Source organism: Acanthopagrus latus, chromosome 7 (assembly GCF_904848185.1).
Source record: "Acanthopagrus latus isolate v.2019 chromosome 7, fAcaLat1.1, whole genome shotgun sequence".
NCBI lineage: Eukaryota > Metazoa > Chordata > Actinopteri > Spariformes > Sparidae > Acanthopagrus > Acanthopagrus latus.
In genome coordinates, this window is record NC_051045.1 from 1724929 (window position 1) to 1743224 (window position 18296).

The 18296-nt window shown below is 44.0% G+C and overlaps 1 protein-coding gene and 1 long non-coding RNA gene across 2 annotated transcripts; one reads left to right on the forward strand and one right to left on the reverse strand.

The window, feature by feature from the left end:
* Positions 1–126: 126 nt before the first annotated feature.
* LOC119022469 (macrophage mannose receptor 1-like) lies at positions 127–18093 on the reverse strand. The gene is made up of 10 exons (XM_037103402.1): positions 18010–18093; positions 15287–15408; positions 8892–8960; positions 8115–8277; positions 4641–4724; positions 2903–3078; positions 2000–2216; positions 1259–1594; positions 889–989; positions 127–402 (listed from the first exon to the last, which is right to left on the reverse strand). Exons 1-10 carry the CDS (start codon positions 18044–18046, stop codon positions 262–264), a joined length of 1446 nt encoding a protein of 481 aa, XP_036959297.1. The 5' UTR covers positions 18047–18093; the 3' UTR covers positions 127–261.
* On the forward strand, positions 9748–10459 carry LOC119022509. The gene is made up of 2 exons (XR_005075956.1): positions 9748–10025; positions 10222–10459. It is a non-coding gene; the product is annotated as an uncharacterized LOC119022509 (long non-coding RNA).
* Positions 18094–18296: the final 203 nt, after the last annotated feature.

Sequence of the window (18296 nt, forward strand, 5' to 3'; positions counted from 1 at the left end):
CATGACTGAATAAACCGAATAAACAAACTGACCTTAAAGGAAAACACAGTTTATACTGTTTTACTCTGTTTATATGTGGCGGACCCTGCCACCTCTCTAGCTTCAAACAGTGTTCTGGGACCTTCTTCTCCTCTGAGAACAGCTTGTTGACTCACTGATGGAAAAGATTAATATTTCTGAGTTTGTATTATTACCTCATTAATATTGTAAACATTAAAATCATGAGTCTGAATTTCTTCTCCAAAACTACGTAGCGCCCCTTTAAATCTCGTCCCTCTTGCGACGGGTCTTCTTCTCCTTTGTCTCCTCCTCCTCCTCGTGGAAGACCTTTCCATCTGCCTGCTTCCTCCAGCTCACTTTGACGTCTCCTTTCACCCCCTGGTCCTTCAGCCTCTGCTGGACCTGATAAAAACTCCTCAGCATCATCACTCACATACAGATTTTACATTCTGCATTGTACTTTATATCTTCCTCTGTTTTAGGAGCTCTCTGCATCTCATTTATACATTCACATGTTTTGTTCCCTAAGATGGCGTCGACCTGTTGGCCTGTTGTCCTTTCTGACTTTCTCCTCCTCTCTCTTCTGTTGTAAAGGCTCTGGCTTTTCTAAAACTGATAGTAAAGTTTGTGCTGAGCGTCGACTCTGAACGAGTCACAGTTCTGCCTCAGTCGGCCTGCAGAGTGGCACGACTGCACTCTTTAATCCTGCACATATGTACGTGCACAGCTTCCTACACGATGCTCAGCTCATGTCATGTTGATCTGTTTCCTGCCTCTTCACACTGTTTCTTGTTCTGCTGAGTTTTCCCTCGGGGGATCAATAAAGTCTGATTTTATTTGTATTTGTTCTGTTTGTGTATAAAATTAGAAAGGTCCAACATGATTTACCTCCTTCAACATTTGTTCCATCACAGCAGGGTCGTTGAGATCCAGAGAGGAGTCCTTTCTCTCCAGACGCACTTTGATCACTTGCTTTGTAGTCACAGTGACTGTGGAGAAAATATGTTCAGATGAATATTGACATTCATCAGTTTGAACACTGACAGTGAAACTGTGCTTCTATCCTCCATCTGTGGCATCTGTTTGATAACTTTACAAATAACTTCATGTCAATGATAAACATCAGGAGTGTTTACATTTTATTTTCTGTCCATAACTTCATGTTTTCTGTTGTTTTTGTTACATTATCATTGATTTGATGCTAAATTAAACAAAAATCCAAATATAAATACTAGCTGAATCAAAAGTTAACACTCACTGTAGCAAACGAACGGTCTGTTCAGGTCACAGGGAATGTCCAACCATATTCCAGAGTATCTTAAACTTCCCACCACACAAGCCTCTTTCCCACCAGAGTTATCAGGTTGACCTTGCTTCCAGTGTCTAAATGAGGAGTCACTTCCATCCGACCACTTCCAGGAGTCTCTGTAAAGGCCGATCCAGGCTTCTTGTCCTGCAGGTACCAGGTCCGCTACCTTCTGGTTCTCTGTCATGTTTCTCACACTGGCCAGGTCTGTGTGGTGTTCTCTGCAGTAGCTCTGGGCCTCAGTCCAGTTCATGCCAGTCTCGATGAGGACGAACGTCACATTCAGCCCTGAAAACAGAGCACAGTGCTGTGCAGAGGAACTATAACATACAGTTTACCATCCATGTCGTGTCTGTGGCAGAATTCACAGCATCATAAATCCACTGAATTAATGACTTTGTAAAATAAAAATGGAAGACATGATCATCTTAATAAATGTTACTGAGTATTTCTTCACCGTCTCTCCACATTAATAACCGCATGCTTAAAATCTGCATCTAATAGATTCACACATAATCTTTAGAATTTATTTTCCTTATTGGCTTGTAAGTCGTCTGTAAAGCTCTTTGAAACTTTGATGGAAGGTGCTGTAAATAAAGTTTGACTGACTGATCCTGTATCAGCCCAAATAATGAGAGAGAGCTCAACAAACTGAACTGGTGTGTTTTAAACTTCAATACTTAATATTCTCACCTCTGACATCCATGCAGACCGACCTATAGCGAGTCATACAATCAACGTCGTTCCATTGTCCATTAATCATCGCAGTGCAGTGCTCTCTACTGATATAGTTGTCTGGTTGTCCAGGCCACCACTGTCTGAACTCGGCCTCCCCGTCTCTGTAGAAGCTGGTGTCTGACAGCGACCACCTCCAGCTGTTCAGGTCATCATAAAGCCCGATCCAGTAACCCTGAAAGCAACATTTGATTAATCTTTCTTTATCCACAAGTGTATTATAAAGCATTACACTCAATATAAAAAAAAAATAATATGAGGGTCATTCCTAGCCAACTCACAGATGACCTTCCACTTCCTGTCGTGGATTTTTACCTACAGTGATTCTCTGTATTTGTATTCTGAACCTCATCAATCACTCATTTTTAACTGGACTGGGTTAAAATGTGTCCTGAACATCTAGGAGACACTGAGGATCATTTACAACATGTGATCCTTTAAATAGTTGTTTCTGAATCGTGACAGTAATCCTGTTAATAACAGAAAGTGTTTTTTTACTAGAAAGAAGAATCTGTAATTTAGCTAAACTTGGTATCTCAAGTAGTTTTCATATCTTGCAAACAAATGTTGGTTCTGTGTCGTATCAGTGGAGTTCTGTCGTGTCTGTATGTCTATGGGTACATTTCAAGCAGTTTAAATTCAAGCTGCAGCTTCATCAGACACCAGATTAAAGTGCTGCTTACAAGTAGAAGTTCAGAGTGGCATTAAATGGAAATAGTCAAGTACAAGTACAGAACCTCTAAATGTTTCTTCAAATGTATCTACTGACTTTACACCAATGTGGAAGTACAAAACTTTCAACCTGCGTCATTTACATGATTGTTGAAAATGGTTTGAGATTAAAGACATCAGTGAACTCACTTGAAACACTTGGTTTAGATCTCCCATGTTGATCAGCGTCGTCACGTCCTCCATGTTGTCTACAGTTGCCAGGTCAGTGTATGTTGCTCTGCAGTACTTCTGAGCTTCAGTCATGTTCTTCTGGTCATAAACAAAATGGTACTGACGACGGAGCTGTGATGAGACGGCACTCAGCCCTGTAGTGACAGACATGCACACTGATTACATTTAAACTAGTGACAGGGTCGGGCTGTCTGTCGCCACTTTAAGAACAATTTGGAGTATTTCTGTTGATGTAACTTTATATTTCTACTACATTACATTTCACTCTGTAACATCAGACTTTTACTGCAGAACATTTAATTGTTATTCAGATGAAGATTTAGTCTAAAAACATCTGAAATACAAAACAATACATAGTTATATATCACACCAGTGGCTCTCTGGGACGTCCTGGTAACTCAGGTGGTAGAGCAGGTGTGTCATGCACAGAGGCTGATCATTAAAGGGGCACTACGTAGATTTGGAGAAGAAATTTAAACTAATAATTCTAATATTTGAAATATCAATGAGGTAATGATACAAACTCAGAAATATTTATCTTTTCCATCAGAGAGTCAACAAGCTGTTCTCAGAGGAGAAGAAGGTCCCAGAACACTGTTTGAAGCTAGAGGGGTGGCAGGGTCCGCCACATATAAACAGAGAAAAACAGTAAAAACTGTGTTTAACGAGGAAGACCACAAGGTGGCGCTGTATGTGGACAACATTTTGGTTTATTTAAATAACCCTTCTGAATCTTTCTCTAAACTTATGAATCTTCTTGACACATTTGGTAGATATTCAGGGTATAAATTAAATTTATTAATTATTATTATATAGCCACCAGACCCGTGGGAGTGGCAGGGATGATGTGGTTAGACCTCCAGAGAGCAGCTCCCTCCCCTGCAGGAGGGGGGGCTGTTCAGTTGGGTCTGAGGAGGAATCCTCTGGTCCTCCACTGCCCCCACCCCCCACCACAGTACTAGTGATAATGATAAACCAAAAAAAAAATTAATATGGATGATAATTAATCAAAAGGGGAAAAAAAGGTGGAGGGTGAAGAGAAGAGAATCTATACTATAATCCAAAAAATATATACACACACACATACCATACATACATACACAGACTGTACTAAAATAAATAAAGAGAAAATGAATAAATAATAATAAACAAAACAGTAGAATATCAATATCAAAATTTAAAGATCCCGTCACAAAGTTTTGTCTCATCAGTGTATAAACTGTGTGTGTATAAATATATGTACATAAATATACATATTAATGAGTGCAGGTACAGAGTCTGAGAACATTCTGGCTGAATCATTCCTAATTGTATGTTTAAGAATAAATGAGAGCTGTGATCAGTTCCTGCTTTATTCAGACGGATCCTAGTCAATTGTTTTTTAAAAGTTTTAAAAGTCAGTTCAGCATCGAGAAATATTGAGGAACTCAGTGATGGTTTGTAAATGAAATACACCAAAGTTGGACTGGAAAAAAGATTTTACGAGCAGCAGCATCACCACAAAATATTTCAGGGTAAAATAAATCAGATTCAGAGGATTCAGTCTGCATCAGACTGTGTGTCAATCAAAGGAGAAGGATTATATAAATGTGGTAAATCATTTTTAATTCAGAGTTCTGATGACAGTTTTGTCCCCACAAGTTTATGTGCTGTAATAAAAGAACATCAACATCTATAAGACTAATAAACTACTGACCTGATGCAGCCATGATGAGCAGCAGGACTGCGTCCATCTTCGTCGGCTCTCTGTTCGTTCTGATGTGACACTTCAGACTTGTGGCTGTTGATGCAGCTTATTAAAGCTGACAGAGCTTCAATACAATATCTGACCGTCCACCACTGATTTGCACACATAATTAGGGCTATTTTGAGTAGCTGTACACATCTGACTTACAGTAAACCTCTATACATTTAACCTGTGTGCAGGACATAGTTTGCATACTTAATTTGGCTACCAAAGTGTTGACGCCAAGGAAACCGTACAGAACAACACACTGACAGTGAACAGTGTTCAACATACTATTGTTCATGGAAAACTGGGTCAAAACAAGTTCTGAATGCAGAACAAAGGTAGAAGTGGTAAGCAGCTTAAAACATCAGCCCACAATGTATTCTTTTTCTTTTTTTATACAGTATTTTTATTAACTTTCCACTTTTACAAGTAAAGAATGGTTACACAATATGGTTCACAGAAATAAAAACAAAAAAAATTAAACAAAACAAGACAAACAAATCAAAAAAGATAAAGAAAACATCAGGCTCTACATAGTTCAAACAGGGTTCAAACACTAGATTTGGTCTGTTTTTGAATGTAATATACATGTAAGGTACTCTGATGGCAGTAGATCAACAGCACTCTTTGTCAGCCTTTAACAGTTGGTACTTTTCCATTAATCCACTGCAGTAAAATATTCTTCCTCACTGTGTATGTAAGAATACTACTTGCACCCCCCTGGGAGAGTGTCCGCCCCCCCGTTTGAGAACCACTGCAGTAACGCATAGGTCATGTTCATCTTCCTCAGCAGCGCCTTTATGTCATCAAAAGCTTTTCATCTCCAGACCACCTCAGCTGAATAGTCATTAAACAAGGAGATCCTGGGTTCCTTGTTTGTGGGGTCATCCCGGTTAGACCAGCGGGATTCGAGCCAACGTGCTGCCTCCATTACGCAGTGTTTAACCGTGAAGTTATGAAACTTCACTATCAGCGGCCTGGGACGTTGACCCGCGCCGGGTTTTAGTGCTAAGGACCAGTGTGCCTGATCAAGCTTCAGCTGTCCTGCCTTTGTATCCATTTGGAGGAACTCACTGGAGGAATTTCACTGAATCCGAGGCTTCCGAGCCCCAACTGGCTCCTTTCCACGCAGAGGAGCAACGGCTCTACTCCACGTCCCTCCCGGATGGCTGAGCTTCTCATCCTCTGAGGGAGACCCCCGCCAGAGAAAACCCATTTCGGCCGCTTTCGGTCATGAACCATCGCTCATGACCATAGGTGAGGGTAGGGACGAAGATTGACCGGTAGATAGAGAGCTTTGCCTTCCGGCTTAGCTGTCTTTTCGTCAAAACCGTGCGTTGAAGCGCATGCAACACAGCACCCACTGCTCCAACTCTCTGGTCAATCTCAAGCCCCACCATCCCTTCACTCGTGAACAAAACCCTGAGGTACTTGAATTCCTTCACTTGGGGCAAGGACACATTTCCCACCCGGAGTAGGCAATCCACCAGTTTCCTACTGAAAACCATGGCCTCAGATTTAGAGGTGCTGATCCACATCCCTGCTGCTTCACACTCAGCCATGAACTGATCCAGTGAGTGCTGTAGATCTACAGCTGATGATGCCATCAAGACCACATCATCTGCAAAAAGCAGTGATGCGATCTTCAGGCCACCGACCTGTAACCCCTCCACACCACGACTGCACCTTGAAATCCTGTCCATGTATATCACAAACAGGATTGGGGACAAGGCACAGCCCTGGCGGAGGCCAACACCAACTTGGAACAAGTCCGACTTACTTCCGAGTACATGCACGCAGCTTTAGCTTTGAGAATATAGGGATTGGATGGCCCTAAGAAGGGACCCCCTCACCCCATACTCCCGCAGCACTTCTCACAGAACATCCCGGGGGACCCGGTCATACGCCTTCTCCAGATCCACAAAACACATGTGGACTGGGAGATTGTACTCCCAGGCCCCCTCCAAGACCCCTACCAGAGAAAAGAGCCGGTCCGTTGTTCCACGGCCAGGACAGAATCCACATTGCGAGGTTCGACAATCGGCCGGACCCTCCTTTCCAGCACCTTGGAGGAGACTTTCCCAGGCAGACTGAGTAGCGTGATACCTCTGTAATTGGCACACACCCTCTGGTCCCCCTTCTTAAAGAGAGGGACCACCACACCCATCTGCCAGTCCTTCGGCACCGACCCCGACCCCCACGCAATGTTGAAGAGGTGTGTCAACCAAGACAGCTCCTCAACACCCAGAGCCTTCAGCATTTCTGGTGGTATCTCATCGATCCCTGGGGCTTTGCCACTGTGGAGTTGTTTGACTATCACAGTGACTTCACCCAGGGAAATCGGCGATGATACCCCATCATCCTCCAGCTCTGTCTCCATTACAGAGGGTGGCTGAGTGGGATTCAGGAGGTCACCAAAGTACTCCCTCCACCGCCCTATTACCTCCTCAGCTGAAGTCAACAAGGTCCCATCCTTGCTGTACACAGCTTCGATGGTTCCCTGTTTCCCCCCTAAGGTGGCGGACGGTTTTCCAAAAGCGCTTTGGTGCCACCTGAAAGTCCTTCTCCATGGCCTCGCCAAACTCCACCCATGCCTGCTGCTTTGCTTCTGCCACAGCTGTGGCTGCTGCCCTTTGGGCCTGTCGGAACCCCAAAACTGCCTCAGGAGTCCCCTGGGACAACATGTCCCTAAAGGACTCCTTCTACAGTCGGACGGCTTCCCTGACCACCCGTGTCCACCACGGTGTTCGAGGGCTGCCGCCCCTTGAGGCACCCTATGGCCACAGGACACAACTGCAGCTTCAACAACAGAAGATTTGAACATCGTCCATTCAGGTTCGATATCCCCAGCCTCCACAGGGATGCTAGAGAAGCTCCTTTGGAGGTGGGAGTTGAAGGCTTCTCAGACAGCGGCCTCCCCCAGACGTTCCCAGCTTAGCCGCACTACTCGTTTGGGCTTACCAGGTCTGTCCATGGATTTCCCCTGCCATGGAAACAAACTCACCACCAGGTGGTGATCAGTTGACAGCTCTGCCCCTCTCTTCACCCGAGTGTCCAAAACACACGGCAGAAGATCAGATGATACGATCACAAAATTGATCATTGACCTTGGTACCACGTACACTTATGAGCATCCTTGGTGGTTCCCTGTCAGTCATTTACTATTTTGTCTGATGCTCTTGGATAATATTACTGCTGAATTAACGTGTTGGATCATAAAGGTGGAGCTCATTTTAACTAGTGGAGTAAAGTTAGTACAATATGACATGTGGTACAGTGGAGGCACGTAGTGGCATAAATTGGAAATACATCTTTGTTCATTATAGACACCAAATATATCAACACACAATGCATTGTTGGACAGTGTCGCAGGTGGCTGACAGTCATCAACTACTGAGTCATGTACTCTGTAACATTATGATTTAAAGGACCTCTCACCTGGTGGGTGTCCTGGTAGCTCAGTCAGTAGAGCTTCGTCCCTCTTACAGAGGCCTTGTCCTCGCTGCAGCAGCTCAGGGTTCCAGTCCGACCTGCAGCCTTTTGCTGAAGTCATCCTCTCTCTCTCTCTCATCCAGCTTCCTGTCACCTCTCCTCCCCTGTCCTGTGAAAAAAAGGCCATAAAGTGCATCAAAAACAACTATTGTTGGTCTCTAAGAGATCTTTTATTTCAAAGGGGCAGGGTGTAGATTTGGAGAAGAAATTCAAACTTAGAATATTAATGAGGTAATAATACAAACAGTTTTTTCCATAAGTGAATAAATAAGCTGGTCTCAGAGGAGAATAAGTTCCCAGGACACTGTCGGAATCTAGAAGGGTGGCAAACAGTAAAACAGTATGAACTGTGTTTTAAGGTCACTTTGTTCATTCAGTTTATTCAGTATTCATGAAAACAAAGAGTTTGATTATTTACAAAAGAACACACTCACACACACACACACACACACACACAGAACACACACGGAACTGCAGACCAGAATAGATGATCAGATATGATTTTCATACACTGAGGTTCGTGTCAGGCAGCAGGTCTAACACGTGTCAGATTACCAGGCCGCTGTACCGTCTTCTCTCTCACCATGTTTAACCCGTATAGAAATCTCACCGACGACAGGCAGAAATCCACATTACTTCTGTGGACAAACCTCCGAAACAAAGTGAGGTTCAACCTGCCGGCCCGACGTTTACGCCATCGTCCAGAGAGAAAGGTGAACTCACATGGCTGTATTCAGAGTCCACCACTGAGCTGTTATCTGCCGTGTGGTTCAGGATCTTCACGTCCTCCATGTTGGCTGTAGTCGCCAGGTGTGTGTGTTTTTCTCTGCAGCACCTCTGAGCTTCAGTCATGTTCTTCAAAACGGTGCTGACGATGAACATGTGATGAGACGGCACTCAGCCCTGTAGGAAGGACAGAACAACAACATGACAGTGTTGAAACATCACATTTCTGTGTGTTCAGGTGTCATTAGAGGAAAATCAGAGCAGGAAGGAAAACAAGTTCTGTACTTAAAGAGCGATTTTGAGTATTTCTGATTGTTTTGGACATTTTCTACTTCTACTACATGACAGTTCACACTTCAGAGTCGTACTTTCACTGCAGATCATCCTCTTACAACCTGACTGAGGGCCTCCTGTGTGTGAGAGACAGAGACATGATGAGCTGACAGGTGTTGTACAGGTTGTTACTGACTCAAGAGGCTGTGTGGCCCTTTGAACCTCCTGAACAATGAACAGCAACACATCATCACCCACACAGCCTCATCAACACATCATGGAGAAAAAGGGATGAACCAGCAAAGTAATGATGTTGTTTCTAACAGACAACAGAGCCTCATTCAGCTCAGCAGGAAACAGCAGAGAGCTGCAGATGGAGGCTAACTGTCTTCAGCCAGAGCTGCTAGCTAACGTAGCCGCTGTGAGCTGATCTACACACACTGATGTTAGAGGGCAGCTGGCACAACCACACATGCTGTGATAAACAGTTAGCAAGCTGCCTGAATAATGTCCCCAACATGACTTCATCATATGTGAGCCAGGCAGACAGGCACAGCACATTCACAGCCTCTTACCGCAGGTTCAACTCTGCCTCCACTCTCGCCGCCAGCGCCGCCATCTCTCTCCCGCCTCGGCCTCGCCTCACCCCCCTCACGGTCACCTCCATCATCATCATCGGCCGCCAGTGCTGCCACAGGTGCGGAGGCTGGTCCACCTGTTCCACAAGTTACTTTAAAGTTGGATGTTGGACAGACATTCACTCCGGAGACACCCAGCGGCGTCTCTTCCTCAGTTTCCCCCGGTGTTGGCAGCAGGAGGACGGTTAGCTGCCTCCCAGAAGCTCGCGCTGCTCTGGAGGTGATTTAGGGACCGTCAATAAATTATTCTGTTGTTTGTTTGATTCACAGCAAAACAGCGTTTCTTCATGCTGACGTCACGATATTAGTGAACATTAGGATTTAAAAAAACAAACACTGATTTCATGTAGAAACACTCATTCTGTCATGTGTTTACTGCGCAAACATATTTTAATAAGATAATGTTTTTTCAACAGGTTGTGTGTCATGTGGCTGTCAGGTGTGGGTCTGCAGGGACACTGTTGTGTCTGTGCTGCTTGTTGTCTCTCTCACTCTGTTGCTCTCTCACTCTCTCTACTCACACTCGCCCTCATGCTGTAAATCTAGAGGAGGCTGCAGGTCACAGAGGCTGTTATGGGAGGTGAATATGTTCATCAATCAACCCAGTTTAACAAGTGAAGAAATGATTCAGCTCAACTCATTATGAAATGTTAATTCATCATCACGCTCATAAAAACATCAACTGGATATTATTTTCTTTTCATTAGATACTTAAAATAAAACAACTCTGAATTGTTCCTGACATTTTCTCAAACCACACTTTATTTAATTTCACACTTTTTATAAGGACACACTTTATTTCATTCTGTCATTCTTCACAGTTCATTGACAGTGGTGATGTCACCGCCCCCGTCATCTATCAGCCAATCACATGTGCCTGCCTCACTTCAACTAGCAAACTGAACCAGTGCTAATTTAGCCAGTTAGCTCCTGTTAGCTGGAGCAACAACATCAAAGTCATTGTGGATCAACCAACCAGAGGCTGCTGCTGTAAATACACACAGATTGGCTCCATAGACTGAAAGCTGAGCTGCTGAATATCACTCTGACATGAACAAAGACTTTCTTTTCTCATGAAAACACATTTTAAAGATTCTTCAAACACTAAAGTTCATCTTTTTAATGTTTTCTTCACTGCAGTTTCCTCCAGTCGACTCTCATCTTATCTAACCTGCAGTCATTTATCTCATCACACAGTATTTTATCTCATCACACAGTATATTAAAGAGTGAATAAAGTCTGTTAGAAGTTCCCACAGCCCAATCAGATCACTTTAACTGCCTTGTTATAATCGACCAACAGTGTGAAACACAAAGATATATTAAGTTTATGATCATATATGAAAAGAAAACATCAGATCGTCACATTTAAGAAGCTAGAACCAGAGAATATTTGGTTTGTTTAGCTGACAAATAACTAAAAGGATTAACTGATGATCAAAATAGTTCATGTGACTGATCAATTCATCCACATGTTGCAGGTCTATTCTGACACATTACATGAGGACTTTGAGGAACAATCACAGAAATTCAACATTAAAGGAGCATTCTGTAGTTTTGGTGAAGAAATGTTAATGAGCAGAGAAAGATCTTCATTGGCTGATTTTTTTTCTGCCTCCACAAACTATATAAACAAACTCTCTTTGTTTTCATGACTGAATAAACCGAATAAACAAACTGACCTTAAAGGAAAACACAGTTTATACTGTTTTACTCAGTTTATATGTGGCGGACCCTGCCACCTCTCTAGCTTCAGACAGTGTTCTGGGACCTTCTTCTCCTCTGAGAACAGCTTGTTGACTCACTGATGGAAAAGATAAATATTTCTGAGTCTTATTAATATTGCGAACATGAAAATTAGTTTGAATTTCTTCTCCAAAACTACGTAGTGCCCCTTTAAATCTCGTCCCTCTTTCAACAGGTCTCCTTCTTCTCCTTTGTCTCCTCCTCCTCCTCGTGGAAGACCTTTCCATCTGCCTGCTTCCTCCAGCTCAGTTTGGCGTCTCCTTTCACCCCCTGGTCCTTCAGCCTCTGTTGGACCTGATAAAAACTCCTCAGCATCATCACTCACATACAGATTTTACATTCTGTAAAACAGTAAAGTGAATAGAACTTTTGAAAGTTTGACTCTATCAGCACCAAATTTGCTACACGGCTTTGGGGGATGAAAAGACAAATTTCAACCATAAATGAGCGAGATTGGTCAAAAAACATTGCCGCCATGGACCAATGTATTTTTGCAATGGGCGAGGCTTAGAAATGATTGGCCTAATTCCCACATCCTTTGCCCTATCATAACGAAACCTGGTGGATAAGTTCACAACGGGACAGGGAATCTGCCTACCAAAGAATGTTGAGCTCAACCTATAGGGGGCGCTAGAAATGCCATCATCATGCAGCTGAAAAACCAATTTGGAGAAATCTGGGGCTTATCATGGGCATGTTTTGCACAGATCTTTGAGGAACATGGCGGCCGATGTCATCAGCTGCGGGGGATGAGGGTCAGGGTGGCTGGTTTGGGGTGAAACAGGTTAGAACCTGCAGATCGCCACTTGCAGCTATATTTTTATTTGTATTTGTTCTGTTTGTGTATAAAATTAGAAAGGTCCAACATGATTTACCTCCTTCAACATTTGTTCCATCACAGCAGGGTCGTTGAGATCCAGAGAGGAGTCCTTTCTCACCAGACGCACTTTGATCACTTGCTTTGTAGTCACAGTGACTGTGGAGAAAATATGTTCAGATGAATATTGACATTCATCAGTTTGAACACTGACAGTGAAACTGTGCTTCTATCCTCCATCTGTGGCATCTGTTTGATAACTTTACAAATAACTTCATGTCAATGATAAACATCAGGAGTGTTTACATTTTATTTTCTGTCCATAACTTCATGTTTTCTGTTGGTTTTGTTACATTATCATTGATTTGATGCTAAATTAAAAAAATACAAATATAAATACTGGTTGAATCAAAAGTTAACACTCACGTAGGCTGTAGCAAACGAACGGTCTGATCAGGTCACAGGGAATGTCCCACCATGTTCCAGAGTTTAAACTTCCCACCACACAAGCATCTTTACCACCATAGTTATCAGGTTCACCTTGAGCCCAGTCCCTAAATGAGGAGTCGCTTCCATCCGACCACTTCCAGGAGTCTCTGTAAAGGCCGATCCAGACTATATGTCCTGCAGGTACCAGGTCCTTTATCTTCTGGTTCTCTGTCATGTTTCTCACACTGGCCAGGTCTGTGTGGTGTTCTCTGCAGTAGCTCTGGGCCTCAGTCCAGTTCATGGGAGTCTCGATGAAGACGAACGTCACATTCAGCCCTGAAAACAGAGCACAGTGCTGTGCAGAGGAACTATAACATACAGTTTACCATCCATGTCGTGTCTGTGGCAGAATTCACAGCATCATAAATCCACTGAATTAATGACTTTGTAAAATAAAAATGGAAGCCATGATCATCTTAATAAATGTTACTGAGTATTTCTTCACCGTCTCTCCACATTAATAATCACATCCTTAAAATCTACATCTAATAGATTCACACATTATCTTTAGAATTTATTTTCCTTATTGGCTTGTAAGTCGTCTGTAAAGCTCTTTGAATTGTACTGACTTTGATGGAAGGTGCTGTAAATAAAGTTTGACTGACTGATCCTGTATCAGCCCAAATAATGAGAGAGAGCTCAACAAACTGAACTGGTGTGTTTTATTATTAAATTATTATTTGATAGCTCAGTCCAGAGGGACTTGCCTTGAGGACTTGAAGGTCAATGGTTCAAGTCCCCCTCTGACCAAAAAAAGTATGATCTGGACGAGTAGTTGTAGAATGCTAGTTCACATCCTGGGCATTGCTGAGGTGCCCTTGAGCAAGGCACCGACCCCTAACACTGCTCGTTGGGCGCTGTAGCATGTGCAAAAAGAATTTCCCCTTGCAGGATTATAAATAGTATATAAAATCAAACGTCACTACTTAATATTCTCACCTCTGACATCCATGCAGATCGACCAAAAGTGATTTATACAATCAAAGTCGCCCCATCCTCCATAACTGTCCATCACAGTGCAGTGCTCTCTACTGTTATAGTTGTTTGGTTGTCCATCCTGCCACTGTCTGAACTCGGCCTCCCCGTCTCTGTAGAAGCTGGTGTCTGACAGTGACCACCTCCAGCTGTTCAGGTCATCATACAGCCCGATCCAGTAACCCTGAAAGCAACATTTGATTAATCTTTCTTTACCCACAAGTGTATTAAAATGCCCCCTCCTTGAACTGGCACCTTATCATGGTGGAGGGGAGCTATGTTGTCCGAGGCTTAATGCTCCTGGTAGAGTCTCCCAAGGCAAACAGGTCCAAGGTGACAGGTCGGACTAAGAGCGGTTCCAAAGCCCCTGATGAAAAAGATGATAACAAGGAAGTGTATGTCGCCCGGAGTATGTCCCACCCTGGAGCCAGGCCTGGGGTTGGGGCTCACAGGGAGTGCCTGGTGGCCGGGTGTCTGCCCACGGGACTCAGCCGGGCTCAGCCCGAACGAGCAGCGTGGGTCCGCCTTCCAGTAGGCTCACCACCTGCAGGAGGGTTCAGAAGGGGCCGGTGCGGTGTGATTTGGGTGGCGGTCGTGGGCGGGGGCCCCGCCGATCCAAACCCCGGACGGTGACTGTTGCCATAAGGACATGGAATGTCACCTCGCTGGGGGGGGAAAGAGCCTGAGCTAATGCGGGAGGTTGAGCGGTACCTGCTAGAGATAGTCGGGCTCACCTCCACACACAGTCTGGGCTCTGGAACCCAACACCCTGAGAGAGGCTGGACTCTCTTCTACTCTGAATTTTCCCGCGGTGAGAGGCGGCGAGCTGGTGTGGGCTTGCTTATAGCTCCCCAGCTCAGCTGCCATGTGTTGGAGTTCACTCCGGTAAACGTGAGGGTCGCCTCCCTGCGCCTTCGGGTCGGGGATGGGTCTCTCACTGTTGTTTTGGCTTACGGGCTGAGTGCCTTCTTGGAGGCCCTGGGAGGGGTACTGGAAAGTCCCCCAACTGGGGACTCAGTCGTTCTACTGGGGGACTTCAACACTCACATGGGCAGCGACAGTGTTACCTGGAGGGGTGTGATTGGGAGGAAGGGTTTGTCTGTAACGAACACCATGCTCAAGCATAAGGGTGACCATATGTGCACGTGGCACCAGGATGCCCTTGGCTGGAGGTCAATGATCGACTTTGTAGTCTTGTCATCTGACCTCTGGTCGCATGTCTTGGACACTCGGGTGAAGAGAGGGACTGAGCTGTCAAGCTGAAGGATTCCTATCGAGAGTGGTTGGCTCGAGGGACTCCTGAGGCAGCTGACGGGTACCAGGAGGTCGCGGAAGCAAAAACTCGGTCTGGGAAAAGTTCAGGAAGACTCTGAGATTAAAGAAAAACATCAGTGAACTCACATTAGACACTTTGTTTAGATCTCCCATGTTGTTCAGCGTTGTCACGTCCTCCATGTTGTCTACAGTTGCCAGGTCAGTGTATGTTTCTCTGCAGTACTTCTGAGCTTCAGGCATGTTCTTCTGGTCATAAACAAAATGGTACTGACGACGGAGCTGTGATGAGACGGCACTCAGCCCTGTAGTGACAGACATGCACACTGTCGGTTGCCACGTTCACTCTGTAACATCACATCTAATTGTTATTCAGATTGTAGTCTAAAAACACAAGAGAACCTGAAATACAATACAACATGTAGTTATATATTACACCAGTGGCTCTCTGGGACGTCCTGGTAACTCAGGTGGTAGAGCAGGTGTCTCATGCACAGAGGCTGATCCTTAAAGGGGCACTACGTAGAATTCGAGAAGAAATTCAATCTAATTATTCTAATATTTAAAATATTTTTGGGGTAATACAAACTCAGAAATATTTATCTTTTCCATCAGTGAGTCAACAAGCTGTTCTCAGAGGAAAAGAAGTCTGGAGATTTAACAATCCCTTCACAAAGTTTTGTCTCATCGGCGTATAAACTGTGTGTGTGTATATAAATATAAATATTGTATATATATTCTGCCTGGCCAAAAAAAAAGTCACCAGCTGGATTAACTTAGCAAATAGGTAAGAGCCTCCTATTGGATAATTAATGCATGGGCGATTATCTTTCAGCTGGCAACAAGTTGTTTAACCCTGATTGATGCAATGAGTAGCTTCTCATTTCTTAAACAACCATGTCGAAAGACGCATCCTGTGGTCGTGGAAAAGATGTTAGTCTGTTTGAGAAGAGACTCATTCATCATTGGCATGCGTCAAGCAGAGAAAACATCTGAGGAGATTTCAGAAACTACTAAAATTGTGTAAAGAACTGTCCAATGCATTATAAAAAACTGGAAGGATAGTGGGGAACCATCGTCTTCGAGGAAGAAATGAGGTCAGAAAGAAATCCTGATTGATCGTGATCGGCGATCACTTAAACCTTTGGTGAAATCAAATCGTCAAAAAACAACAGTAAAACTCGGGGCTATGCATAGTGCCACTGCACACGCCAGTGGGGGCAGTGCTGTGATCTGGGGTGGCTGCAGTTGGTCAGGTCTGGCTTCAGCAACATTATGTGCCCAAAGAATGAAGTCAGCCGACTATCTGAATATACTGAATAACCAGATTATTCCATCAACGTATTTTTTCTTCCCCGATGGCACGGGCATATTCCAAGATGACGATGCCAGGATTCATCGGGCTCAAATTGGGAAACAGTGGTGTTGGGACCGTCACATGGTTCTGACATCAGAGCGGACTTAATTGCATCAACAAAGTAAAGTGCATCGACCCTGATGTCCAGTAGGAGGCGTCTGCTTGACACAATCCCCACAGGTTTGGCAACTCCCATCTCCCATTGTCTGAGAGTGCACCTGAATGCATCATCAGCTTTCATCAGCCTTACTCAAAGGGAGCAACCAGACGTTTGGATCTTGACCCCCGAAGGCCGCAGTGTTTCACCTCGCTGGACGAGTCAAACTGCCCCATGATACCAAACACGCTCCGGATCCAGAATAGTACCTGTGCAACCAGCCGCTTTCACCTCCTGCAGAGGGAGGATTTTTCAGAAAACGCAAGTTTTGCACGTTTTCTCAATGCCCGCGTCGACCACACTGTTTTAACAGCCAACGCAGGACACTGCAACCCCCTTTAATCCATGCAGAGGAAAAAAGCTGGATTATTGAACTGGCTTATTTATTTAGTGTCTGGGCAGATACTAGAAATCAGTGTGTATTTTATGCTTTTGAGCTACAGTGTTTGTGAGTTTGTGGACTGCTGTGTGCGTGTCGTGTTCGTGAGTGTCTTCTCCAAGTCACATCTAGTGCCGTTTGTTTCTTTAGAACGTGACTTCCCAAAGTCATGTTCAGCCATGTTTGTAGTCCTTTCCACAGAACACTCCATGACGTCACCTCCCAAGAGATCGTGACGGCCATTTTGGCTCTCCGCCATCTTATGTCTTTGTATAATTTTTTATTGGTTTAATTTGAATAAATCTTAATAATTATCGATGTCTAGTAACCACACCTGCCCTACCATCGGTTCCCAACAGGGGTTCAGGGAGCATGAGTGGCAGTGGTCCGACTCTCCCATCATCAATTCAAGATCTTGGTGAAAAATTAATGCAACATCGGACAGAAATAAATCTTGTGACATTGCAGAAGCTTATCGAAACAATGCCAAAGCGAATGTGTGCCGCTATCAAAGCTAAAGGCGGTCCAACAAATTATTAGAGCGTGTGACCTTTTTTTTGGTGATGACTTTACTGAGTACAGGTACAGAGTCTGAGAACGTTCTGACTGAATCATCCTTAATTGTATTTTTAAGAATAAATGAGAAGTGTAATTGGCTCCTGCTTCAATCAGACGGATCCCAGTTTATTGTTTTTTTTGTATTACATTCAGCATGGAGAAGTATTGAGGAACTCAGTGATGGTTTGTAAATGAAATACACAAAAGCTGGACTGGAAAAAGTAGAAAGCTAAAGATCTTACAAGCTGCAGCATCACCACAAAATATTTCAGGGTAAAATAAATCAGATTCAGAGGATTCAGTCTGCATCAGTCTGTGTGTTAATCAAAGGAGAAGGATTATATAAATGTGGTAAATCATTTTTAATTCAGAGTTCTGATGACAGTTTTGTCCCCACAAGTTTATGTGCTGTAATAAAAGAACATCAACATCTATAAGACTAATAAACTACTGACCTGATGCAGCCATGACGAGCAGCAGGACTGCGTCCATCTTCGTCGGCTCTCTGTTCGCTCTGATGTGACACTTCAGACTTGTGGCTGTTGATGCAGCTTATTAAAGATGACAGAGCTTCAATACAATATCTGACCCCACATACTGTTTTCACACTTAATCTCTGCTGTTCTAAGTAGCTGTAATCCTGTGTGCAGGTGGTTTCTCCCCTCAGGCTCAGTGACTTACACTACAATAATTAAACCTTACCGTGTGTGCAGGATGTGGTTTGCATACGACATTTGGCTAC